Source organism: Nematolebias whitei, chromosome 9, assembly GCF_014905685.2.
Source record: "Nematolebias whitei isolate Nwh7 chromosome 9, NemWhi1, whole genome shotgun sequence".
Taxonomy (NCBI): Eukaryota; Metazoa; Chordata; class Actinopteri; order Cyprinodontiformes; family Rivulidae; genus Nematolebias; species Nematolebias whitei.
Window position 1 is genome coordinate 48,518,216 of NC_056506.1, and position 13,024 is coordinate 48,531,239.

Below are 13,024 nucleotides of genomic sequence, written 5' to 3' on the forward strand. Positions count from 1 at the left end.
TATATATATATATATATATATATATATATATATAAATAAAATTACTGCTAAGAATGAAGAAGCTTGTTTCTGTTTTTCTTTTTGTCTTCCTCCCCACCTGCTCTCCATCGGCGTGTAATCTGACACCTACCTGCTCTTTGTAACGCGAGTGGAAACGACAGGGACGTTGTTCGAAAACCATAAAAACACCGACAGGACAGTTTGTTGATAAATCGGTGTAAAATCAAAAAATCATGCCTTTTGAACTCACTGTAGGTTCGAGAGGTTTATATCATTCACAAAATGAATCGTTCATAAAAAGCTGCTCTTAGAAAGTAATTATTTACTTCTTGAAAGAAAAGACAAATAACTTGAAGAAGCTGGGGTCTCTCTTGGGCACAGTCCAGTTAAGCAGGCCGTGATCCATCCTCAGCTTTAATTTCTTAATGGCAGCTCTGACCCTGTGGCCCTGTCCCTCCTCTCCGCCTCAAATTGTTTTTAAATGGCTTCAGTTTGCAAAGCTCTCAGCTCCTCTGATTGCATTAGTATCGGACAGAGCAGGAGAAAGGCTTTTGTTGCAGCCCGCATTAGTGTTAATTTATCGTGCATGTGTTTACGTGCCATGTGTGTTTTCTGCGTGTGTTTGCACATGTGCATGTCCCGTGGTAAACATCTGTGTGCACAGTGCTTCTTTGAGATTGATCGACTCTTTAAGGGAAGGTTTCAACGGTTTCTGGTGTTTAGTTGACTTTTTTAACTCCAGTGATCTTCTGCATTCACTGCAGCCTGGAAGCATCAGTGTTGGGTAATATAACCTTTGTAAATAACATTTTGCTTAATTTAAGATTTATCTACTATTTGATATCAGTGGTATTTGTTTGTAAAAGTATCGTGTTAGAGTATGTCACTGCAAACAAAGAAACAAACACTTTCTCTGTGCCGCCTGCCTCCACCTGACCTAAAGTTAAAATAAAATAAAAATGGAGAATCCCTTTCTTTAAATGTAGTGAAGCTTCTGTGTGCAGCTCCACAGCTCTGGTGGTGAAGATGTCTGAAAAACAGTAAAATCTCTGGTTTTACTGTGAGACTTTCAAACATTTGGTCTAAAGGATGAGTAGCCTGGTGTTACGTTCAGTTCAGTCCCTTTTTATAAGCACATCTTGGCACAAAGATGTACAGACACTTGTCATTTCTTGCTATCTTATTGTAGAAGCAGTCATTTTGAAATTACGCAAAACAAAGTTTTTTTTTTTTTTTTTACTTTTGCAGCCGTTTAATTTTTTTCAATTTTTGTTTTTATTTTAGCTGCTTAGCGTTGACCTTTAGCCAGTGGTGGATAAAGTACTCAAACACTGTACTTAAGTATAAATACAAATAAACATACAAAAATGTACTCTAGTAAAAGTAGAAGTACCACGTTAACGTTTTTACTTAAGTAAACGTAAATAAGTTGCTTTTAAAAATACTTAAAGTATTAAAAGTAAAAGTACTTGCTGAATGTATTAACTAATGCAATGGTCTACAATACCATTAAGTGTAATACTGTGTAATTCTGTAGTACATTAATAGTGTTGTGTCATTTTAATGAACAACGCTGCAGATAATGCACATTTTTATTGTGTGACACAGTTCACACTTGGACTTGTGATTCTGTGCAGCAGAATTTCAGGGATGACCTGCAGAGTTAAATGTCATTAATCAAAATAAGAAAGAGGAATGATTATACCTTTGAAAGTTTTTATTTAACACAAAGTGAAACCAAGGCGTCATTTTAACTGCAGTAAACACATTCAAGTAAAAGTTGTCTGCCTGAACAAAAGGAGCATTAGACACAACAAAAGAACAGGCTCTGATCATTTCAACTGATCAGTTCAACTCCAGTTAAATACTGTCTAGTCAACCTTGTAATGGGTCAATAGTGAACAATATTTTAACTTCCTGACACCATTTTCAAAACTTGGACCAGAGTGTCGAGACATTTGGAGACATATTTTGTCTCCTGTCCTAACATCATGAACTGACACATTTCAATAATGCAGCAAGAATTTCTTGTTCAAGTTCAGAAGAAGTTGGTTTTTAACGTTTTTTTAGTCCAGTCTGGCTCTTTTGGGAGAGAGAATCTGTCCTGCTGTACTGGATAGTCTTTCAATAGTCTTTCAATAGTCTTTCAATAGTCTTTCAATAGTCTTTCAATAGTCTTTCAATAATCTTTCAATAATATTTCAATAGTCTTTCAATAGTCTTTCAATAATCTTTCAATAATCTTTCAATAGTCTTTCAATAATCTTTCAATAATCTTTCATAATCTGATAAGGATAAGAAGGCCGCGCTTCTATACTTGCTGCTTCGTGCACTCCGCCCATCTTTCGGATGACTGTACGTACATATTCGCGTTGTATCTTGGTGCAATGCCAATAAAGTTTATTCTGATTCTGATAGTCTTTCAATAATCTTTCATTTATTTTTCAATAGTCTTTCAATAATCTTTCAATAGTATTTCAATAGTCTTTCAATAGTCTTTCAATAGTCTTTCAATAGTCTTTCAATAGTCTTTCAATAGTCTTTCAATAGTCTTTCAATAGTCTTTCAATAATCTTTCAATAATCTTTCAATAGTCTTTCAATAGTCTTTCAATAGTCTTTCAATAATCTTTCAATAGTCTTTCAATAGTCTTTCAATAGTCTTTCAATAATCTTTCAATAGTCTTTCAATAGTCTTTCAATAATCTTTCAATAGTCTTTCAATAATCTTTCAATAGTCTTTCAATAGTCTTTCAATAGTCTTTCAATAGTCTTTCAATAATCTTTCAATAAGGCCATGGGTGGCGCATATCTTCTGGCTGACTCTTCGCGGTGGAATCCATTTTGGGTGTTAGCGGTGCTGCAGGTGTGCTCAGCTCAGTGACGTGTATATACTAGAATATACGTCACTGGCCCAGCTCTTCTTGAAGGTGGGTCTAACGTTACCTGCCCACTTTGCAGTGATTCAATGGACCAACTCTCCTCTCGCCATTAGTTGCTTTCAAACTAACGAACAAATAAAAAAAACACAGCGTGAATGTAACGTGTAACGCATTATAGAAATGTAGTGGAGTAAAAAGTACAGATACTTAATGTAAAATGTAGTGGAGTAATCAAAAGTACCCATGTTTAACTCTACTTAAGTAAAGTACAGATACATGAAAAATGTAGTTAAGTACAGTAACGGCGTACTTGTACTTGGTTACATCCCATCACTGCCTTTAGCTCATTTAAAGATATACAAGTCACTAAAGTCAGGAAAAGAGTGTCTTGTGCAACTGGAGCAGACCTGATAATTAGCACTCAGCTGGAAAACCCGTTTGCTTCTATTGTTTTAGTGGCATCTATGATAAGGTACATAGATTACACAGTTTGACAAACAAATGTGTTTTTATCAACAACAACGTACTTCCTGCAGAACTATTACTCACAAACAACACAATTTAACAGTTTATCCTTTAAAATTTGAGCAAACTGGTTGAGTAAGAAGTTGTAGGCTTAAAAACAAACATGAAATAATTGTTTTTAAGGATTTTAAAAGAATCATTATTCTTTCATGTGACTTATTTTTCTCCAAGTCAAAACAAAAGTTTCATATTTTCTGTGAGCGGTGCCATCACTTTGATTAATTTACTCTTAAATGTTGTGTTTTGCTGACGGACAGCTGGGCACGCCTGAACAGCTGATTGAGCACATCAGTGAGATGCATGCTGGGAGTTCTGTTTGCCGTGTGTGAGCGGTTCTCCAGACACATGGGTAGTTTTTGCATCACTACGGCGATCACTGCTGAACGCTCCAAGCAGCGCTGCAGCCGAGCTCCTGCTCCATGAAGGACGGGGTTTTATTTCAGTGTAATCATCACCGTCACCTGCTATTTACCACCTGTGTGCAAACTTTATTTATTTTCATTTTTTTTGTTTGCTTGTTGAAAACATAAAAAACTTTAGTTTTATGTGCTGAAGTGTTAGTCTACATTATAGTTCTAGCAGCTCTGCGGGACTTGGAGCTTCATCGTTTCAGAATGACGATGTAAACGGGCGGCACGGTGGAGCAGTCAGCAGAGCTGTTGCCTTTCAGTAAGAAGGTCGCTGGTTCAAATCTTGGCTTGAGACCTTTCTGGGTGGAGTTTGCATGCGTGGGTTTTCTCCGGGTACTCCGGTTTCCTCCCACAGACCAAAAACATGCATGTTAGGCTGATTTGTGACTCTAAATTGTTCCTAGGTGAGAGAGAAAGTGAATGGTTGTTCGTCTCATTTGTCTCCGTGTGTCCCTGTGATGGACTGGAGACCTGTCCAAGGTGTCCCCCACCTCTCGCACAGTGATGGTTGGATATGGGCACCAGTGACCCTTGTGACCTGAAAAGGAAGAAGCGGGTAATGATAATGGATGGATGGACAACGCAAACGCATACAAATAAAGAAAGTAACAATTAATTCAGATAAATTTTACTCCAGATGGGGCTCTACAACCCTTGCCATCCATTATCGTCCTCTTGTTCTGGACTCAGGTCTCGGGGGCAGCATCTTGATCAGGGAGGTCCAGACATCTCTTTCCACAGTCACCTCTTCCAGCTCTTCTGGGAGGTCTCCAAGGTGTTCCCAGACCAACAGAGAGACTTGGTCTCTCCAACGTGTCCTGGGTCTTCCCCGGAGTCTCCTCCCAGTCGGACATGCCCGAAGAACCTCCCTAGGGAGGCGTGCAGGGAGCATCCTTACCAGATGCCCGAACCACGTCAGCTGGCTCCTCTCTATGTGGAGGAGCAGAAGTTCTACTCCGAGACTCTCCTGATAACTGAACTTCTCACCCTGTCTCTAAGGGAGAGTCCAGCTACCCTGCAGAGGAAACTCACTTCAACCTCCTGGATCCACGATCTCATTCTTTCTGTCACTGCCCAGAGGTCATGACCAGAGGTGAGGGGAGGAACGTAGACTGACTGGTAAACAGAGAGCTTTGTCTTACAGCTCAGCTCCCTCTTCACCACATTGGACCAGAACAGAGTCCGCAATACTGCAGATGCTGCACCAGTCCGTCTGTCAATCTCACGCTCCTCTCTTCCCTCACTCACCACTGCAACTCTTGCCATGTGTAATAAAAGACTACAGCCCTAATCAGACTATTTAAAGCTTTGCGTTCAGTCGCAGTATGGGTTCATTCAAACTTTACTTTATGGTATTTTATCGAACAAGTTTGGATTTTCATGAAAAAAGTGTTGTGGAAAGGCACAAAGTTCTCTTTCAGATGTGCCAGCAACATGTTCGGTTGTCACCTGATTGGTGCATGTTTGCTTTGGTTTCTAAAGGAAATGTTTGACACCACGCTTCATTTTCTGCCTCTTTTCTCTGCACAACACTTTAGTTTTCTCCCAACACATCGTTTGCCTCCGAGTCATCAGATGATGGATCTCAAAGTGTTTATCCGTTATGGATCTAGTGCGTGTAGAAACCAGATTTTTGTTGCTGCTGGCACGCACAAACATTTGGTCATGGTGAGAAGTGTTGCCTAGTTGAAAGGTGATGGCAACAGTTTATCAAGAGCTCGACTTTTGTTGTAAAAATTGTTGTTGTAACTAAAAACGTGGCAGAGGCCGCTTTTATCTAAGTTTTGATTGAACTTTTTTACAGCGTCGTCGCATTAACTGCCATTTCCTCCTCTCCTACGGTGTAATTAGGCCATATTTCCCTTCGCCCTAAGGCCGGATTATTTAGAGCAACAAATGCTCCACCTCCTAGTTTCCTCCTGCTCTCGCTCCATCCACCCTCCTATTTATTTACACCACTTTCCATCTTAAAGTATGAATTTGTTTTCTTTTATTTTGTGGCCATTTCTAACCCTTTTCTATTTCTGACTGTAGTACTTTGTCTTTAATCGGCGTCCCTTCTCTCTCCCTCTGCCTCCCCGTTGTTTTCCTCTCGCCTGTCCCTCTGTGCTGCCTTCATCTGCAGAATCAGTCCCACTGACCGGCTCTTATGTAACGGTCAGGTGATGCTGGCCTGCCGTCGGGTCCTTAAAGGCCCACTGTCCCAGCAGAACCTGCTTCTCCTGCGACGTTCTCATCTTCGTGCGATTGTCTACATGAAATCTAATGTATCCGTTTTGTCATATATGATCTGTTTGCTGTCACTCTCTTCACCCTAAAACGAATAAAAACAAGTTGTTTTTTTTAAATTATTAGTTTTTTATTTCTAACAGCATGAGTGTGACTCAGGGGCGATTCTAGAATCTGACCTTTAGGGGCGCTTAGCCCCCAGTGCTGACGATGGCTCTTGGTTTGAATAACGTGGTGGCCATTGGCGTCAGAAGCATTCATAACGTGGAGGGGACACACTCATGGGGTGTCTTGGGGTCCTCCCCCAGAAATTTTTGAATAAAGTAGATATCATTTCCTGCATTCTGGTGTATTTTAACGGGTTGTTAAACATATATGTTTACCTACACAAGTACAACACTTGATTCAATAACGACTTTAGAGAGCACGGCACAACAAGAAGTAGCGCTACGCTAGCAGCGTGAAATGCAGACGCGCTAGCTAAGATGCTACAGACGTAGCACTCTGCTTTACATTACACGACTTAATAAGCACTTTGTTCAAAATCATTTTTGATTTGCTGCTGTTGTTTTTTTTTTTTTGCTACTTTTTCCTTTTTGACTGTCCTTTTGGTTGCCATTTTATTTTAACTTGTCAAAATAAATAAATACATTTGTATGCCTCTTTTATGATCGTCTATTGTTGTCGTTGTTATTCACTGTTGTCATCACTCTTCGTTAAAGAAATCAGGTCTCTCTTGTAAATGAGTCCCCGAGGCTCAGTGGGATGAACCTGTCTAAATAAAGGTTGAATGAAGGAAATTCAATCATGATCAACTTCCAAACGAAGACTAAACTTAAGCAACCAGAAGTTACAACATATATCTGCATTTAAAATGCACAAAACAAAGCACAACTAGCATTAACCTTTAATTTAACCATTAAGCATACAACGTAATTATGACAGGAAATGGAGGATTTACCTGCAGTTACCTTCGTACACATGAACATGTGGTACTTCCTGTTTATGACTGTTGTATTCAGCTGCTCATGAGGTCGACCACAGGGCTTTACCATCTTTACATTTTTCCAGACTCAGTTTAGGTTTTGGAAATGGAATAAACTGTATTCCACCGTCTATAACAGGGTTATTCATGTAACTGCTCAAGGGGCCACAGTTACTGAGAGCCAGCAGCTCAGGGGCCGGACAGCAATCAAAGTCCTAATGTAAATAAATCAAGCACCGGGATTATAATGATCTGTTACCTTTTTTAATTTGTTTATTGTGCTGCATTGAATCATAACTGTATATATAATATCATCTGTCCTCACTCCAACCATGTCCTCTAACTGCATCCATGTAGCTCCTCTTTGTCTTTTTCCAGGCAGCTGCATTTCTAACATCCTTCTACCAGTATACCCACTGTCCTTCCTCTGGACATATCCAAACCACTGTCCCTCCTCTGGACATGTCCAAACCACTGTCTCTCCTCTGGACATGTCCAAACCACTGTCCCTTCTCTGGACATGTCCAAACCACTGTCCCTCCTCTGGACATGTCCAAACCACTGTCCCTCCTCTGGACATGTCCAAACCACTGTCCCTTCTCTGGACATGTCCAAACCACTGTCTCTCCTCTGGACATGTCCAAACCACTGTCCCTCCTCTGGACATGTCTAAACCACTGTCCCTCCTCTGGACATGTCCAAACCATCTCAGTGTGTCCTCTCTAACTTTATCTCCCTGTTGTTCAACATGTGCTGTAACTCTGATGATCTCATTCCTGATCTTCTCCATCCTTGTCTCTCCTAAGGAGAACCTCAACATCTTCATTTCTGCCACTTCCAGTTCTGTCTCCTGTCTTTTTGTCCATGTCTCTGTCTCTAGACCATACAACATAGCTGGTCTCACCACTGTCTTGTAAATGTTTCCTTTGACCTTTGCTGACACTCTTTTGTCACAAATCACTCCTGAAACTTTTCTCCATCCACTCCATCCTGCCTGGACTCTCTTCTTCACCTCTTGACCACACTCCCCATGTTCCTGGACAGTGGACCCCAAGTCCTTGAAGTCCTGCACCTTTGTGACCTCTGCTCCTTGTAGCCTCACTGTTCCACCTCCTCCCTCTCATTCACACATGGACTCTGTCTTACTACGGCTGACTTTCATTCCCCTTCTTTGAAGTGCATACCTCCACCTCTCCAAGTTCTCTTCCACCTGTTCCCTGTTCTCACCACAGATCACAACGTCATCTGCAAACATCATAGTCCACGGGGTTCCTGTTTGTGTGAATTCTCAATAATATTAAGACATGAAATTGCAGGAAAATGTGAAATGTCTCCTTGAACAGCGCTCTCCTATAGAAAAGTAATTTACACTTGAGGCAAGTAAACACAAAGTATCGGAAAGACTTTTGCAGAATGGAATATGCAAAACGTGACTTTCAGGAAAATCAACTAATGAAACAACTTTTTTCTTCATTTCTCTCACTAAGCACTGGAATTACTGGTTATGGAGGTGGACTTGTCAGCCTTTAGCTTTTTGGCAGCAGCTTCTTATCCACAGTAGCTACAGTCTCTGCTGGCATCTCGTTTGTCTCATTTTTGTCTCTTACTGCACCATATGTGACAAGTCTAGCAGCGTGAGAGGGCCATATGGTGTGGGTATCTCTGCCAGCGAGAGTCTGGTTTTAATGTTAACTTTCACTTTTCTCATCCTGAATCAAATATACTTTTAGGACGCCAACACAATTACATGAAGGCATCACAAACAACGCTCCTATTAAAGACTGATGTGTTAAATTGTTGAGAGAGCCGTAATAAAGCCTACGTGAATTAGCTATTTCTATCTGAAGTTAATTACTGACACCCACTGTATTCCCACTGGGCTTCCTCCTACATGTTGCCTTCAGGCTCATTACAGTGATGCATTATTTTGTTGTTGTTGTTGAGTCACACTCCCTGTCTGATAATGCACTGTAGAGTTGTTTACATCATGGGTGCATTAAAACTTTGCTTTTATGAATAATGTGGTTAATAATGCAGTGAGGCTCTCCGAGGGTGCAGAAATGCTTAAATAAATAAAAAAACAAGTTGTATTTTCTTTTAACGATAAAAAGCATTCAGGGATGCCTGATATCATATACTTATTATACTTTAATTCTTGCCGATACAAGTACTTATTAAATATTTTAATAATTTCAAGTAGTGTATGGCATTTATAAGAAATATAATCCATCCCAACAGGTGATTTCTATGATGAAAGTTAGAATTTTGAGCACATTTTTCAAATTAAAACATAATTTAAAGTAATAATAATGAACCCCCTGCCCCTCTGCTAACCCTAAATAAACATCCAGCTCACGACAGTATGAATAGAGACTAGTCGAGCTTAACACCCTCCTCTGAGACCGTGTCTGGCAGATGCTGCTCATTAAGCAGCTTGTTAAGCAGCACCGCGATGGAACACTCCAAAAAACACAGTCGGCGGCTTCGGTCGCATCCACTCCACATTTCATCTACTCTCAGATGTTGGACTTGTCGATTCCATATAGTCCCAGTGCTCTCTGCTGGTTCCCGTTAAACTGCCTCCTCGTGACTTCTTCTTCTGGCGGTATATTGTTTTATTGGCCACAAACTAACAACGAGTGTGGCTCAGGACAGTTAACTCAAAGATAAAGAGAAACTACCGCCGTACGTTGACATTGCCCCTCTTCCACCACTTGACGGATCAACTGAAGCGAAAATTGCATTAAAGTGGTATTAGTACCAAAGTATTGGAATGTTTTTATGAGTACGATGCACGTACACAGTATCAGACCAATACTAGATACTGTATTGGTGTCCGTGCATCTCTTAAAGCTTAAAAAAAAAGAGTAACTGCAAGCACTCATGTCATGCAATTTATTAAAGAAAATAAGAATATCTTCCTGGTTTGCTGTTGTGTTAATGTAACGAACTTATTTAGTTGCTTATTTGTAATAATGTAATTATTGTGCCTTTTATATTAACATCATTTGCCTGTTTCTGTGTTCATTATTAAACAATTCTGTGTTTCGTTTTCTCTTCCAGGTGCTGGTAAGTGCTGAAGATGAGTAGTGGTGGGGGGGACACTCCGGAGCCCCCCAGAGGGGACTCTCTGAAGAGGAAAGACTGTCAGTCGGACCTCCTAGGACCCAGGTGAAAACCTTCTCTCTGCGTCCCTGGGACATCAGGAAACGCTGCAGTAATGAACAACTAAAACAAGACTTTATTTTAATTTATGTATCCGAGAGGCGTTTAAAATAAACCGAGCCAGTGGCAATATTAATATTTCTTTAAAAAGTTGCAGTTCAGAAACCACGTGGCCCTCGCACAACCCCTTCAGAAGACCAGCAACAGGTCCTGGTTGGCCTAATCTCAAGGAGAAAAATAAACATGAGCGCAGATTGCTTCTCTGAGGGAAATATCAGACCCACGGTTCACAAAACTGAGATTTGTAAAACATTTTGGCTAATATTCAGAACAATGAGTCGTTGTTTAAAGCCCCCCCCGTGTCTCAGCTGCACACTCTCAGCAGATCTGACGACACAAATACGTCTGATATACAGCTGAAATCACATGGAAATATATCATATTTTAATATCTCCTCATCAGACTTCTTATCTCTTCCAATAAAATAATATAATGCAAATCTAAATGGACTTTTTTCATTCATATAATTAAAATATATATATATATATTTTAATGTGTTTAATGCACCACAGAAGGCTGAATATTTTACTACTAATGCAGCTTTAAGTGTTTTAGCTCATGGAGGGAAATTCAGCAGCAGAGAACATTACTCAAAGAGAAAGTGTTCAAAATGCATGATTTTGATTAAGAGATATTTTATTATGCACCGCACAGTTTTATTTATAACATTTAAACTCTTTTTGTTTAACAAATTCTGCTAAGACTAGGAATTTATTATGTATTTATGTATTATAATTTTTAGTATATTTCTGTTTTGAACTATTTTCAAACTCCTACAACTGGTGAAATTTGGGCCGTTAACACCCGCCCCTGCACATTTTACTCCGTGCACATAAAACTTTAATTAATTTAGTCTCTTTTGCCGTCTTCCTTTTCAACAGATGTTTTCCTCTCTGATTAGTCAGTGTTTTACCTGCAGTAGACGGTGCACTCGACAGTTTTATGGCACAACTTTTTACTCCGTAAACATCAGTGCAGCCACCAGTCATGACGTCAGGAAACAGAAGTTTAATCTCATTTCAACTTCATAGAGCAGTGGTTCCTAAAGTTGCGGTTGGGACCCCAATGTGAGTCATGAAACGCCAAGTGGAGGTCCTTGGATAATCTCTAGATATTCATTTGAATTTACAAATTGTTGTTTGTGGCAGTGGTTCCCAACCCTGGTCCCTGAGGAACGCCATTCTGCATCTTTTAGTTGTTTCCTGCTCCAACACGCCTGATTCGGTGATTTGATTACGTCCTAATGTTCTGTTCCGCTACTCACCCGTTCATTCAAATCACGTATGTCAAAGCAGGGAAGCAACTAAAACAGGCAGGATGGAGTTCCTCAAGGACCATGGTTGGGAACCACTGGTTTATGGCACATTTTCACCCAAATTGTTCCAACAGAAGAAAAAAAACAAACAACTATTGTCATACAATAAAAAAAATCATGGGACTGTATTACTCTTTATCTTCTCATTTTTGTTTAATAGTGTTATTATTAAAGTTAACATGTTTTAAATCAGCGTTTTGTGTGGCACAAGTCCTGGTCACTAATATTTTGTGGATCAGAAAGCCAAACAGTTTGGGAGCCGCTGGCTCAGAGGAGCAAAAGCTGCTTAATGTTGGAACTAGATTTATTCATAATTAAGAACAAACCATAATTCTGAAAAGCTAACAAAGGTCTGAGACGTTAGTTTGTTTTTTTTATTTAGATCCAAGTATGTTAATTGAGACAGATTTTGCTTCTAAATGAACCAAATGTTTGTTTTTTATGTCTCATCAAGTGAGAGGAAGGTTTTTCTGTTTGAGTCGTAAAGAGAAATGCTGCTGCAGCGTTTTTACAGACCGCCCTTCACAAAACGAACAAGTTGTAATGATGCGCTGCCGTTCTGCACTGGGGTCATGGGGCTCGTTAATGTCCGGTCGTAGGGAGGTCATGAAGTTAATTTGCAGTTTCTGGGGAGGTTTTTGTCTCACAAAGCGAGCTGGTTCTGCACAAAGACAAAACCTCTCAGACTTGATGTTCACCATCACACTCTGATGTTTATTACAATTATTCCTGACGATGAACAAGCGCTCGGCTCCTTTCTTTCTGTGCGAGATTCATTCGGTGTTTTTGGTTGAATATTTCTTTGTTGCACAGCCCGAAGAGAAGCACAGAGAGACGGAACAGGGAGCAGGAGAACAAATACATCGAGGAGTTGGCAGAGCTGATCTTTGCCAACATCAACGACATGGACGACCTCAACGTCAAGCCGGACAAATGTGCCATTCTCAAGGAGACTGTGAAGCAGATCAGGCAGATCAAGGAGCAGGGTGAGTTTCTGCACGCGTGTTTGCAAGATGGAGACGTTTAATTGTTGTTTTTGATTGGTCCTCTTCTCATTGGAGCTGCCCAAGTGTCCATGGGCCAAAATCGAAAGCCAGACAAAAGTGACTTTAATAAAGTCAACTTGGACAGAAATCATTAAATATCAACAAACCAGTGCGTTCAGGTCTATCAAGAATTAACTCCACCCCTTGGTAACCGCTTGATTCACTTCCTGGTTGTGCAGTCATGTGATCAGGAAGTGATTCAAGTATTTTAAGTAAAGAAATAATAAGCATGGAGAAAGACGTTTGGTGCCGCTGTTAGTTTAGTTTCTGCAACTTCCCTTCGAATACAGTTAATAAACGTTTAATTTTAATTTATGTTACAACGGCTCATACACTGGTTGTCTTCCGTGGCGTGTTCGTTGATTTGAATCGTATGTGGCAGTGTAACATTTTGAATCATACTGCAGC

The 13,024-nt window shown here is 40.1% G+C and overlaps 1 protein-coding gene across 1 annotated transcript in view; it reads left to right on the top strand.

Moving 5' to 3' along the window:
* Positions 1-13,024, top strand: part of LOC119415256 (nuclear receptor coactivator 2) — a 64,526-nt gene that overhangs the window by 19,737 nt on the left and 31,765 nt on the right. Inside the window, exons 2-3 of the mRNA XM_037682428.1 lie at positions 10,094-10,201; positions 12,384-12,556. Coding sequence (XP_037538356.1) covers positions 10,113-10,201; positions 12,384-12,556 — 262 coding nt within the window. The 5' untranslated portion in view covers positions 10,094-10,112. The remainder of the gene's footprint in view (positions 1-10,093; positions 10,202-12,383; positions 12,557-13,024) is intronic.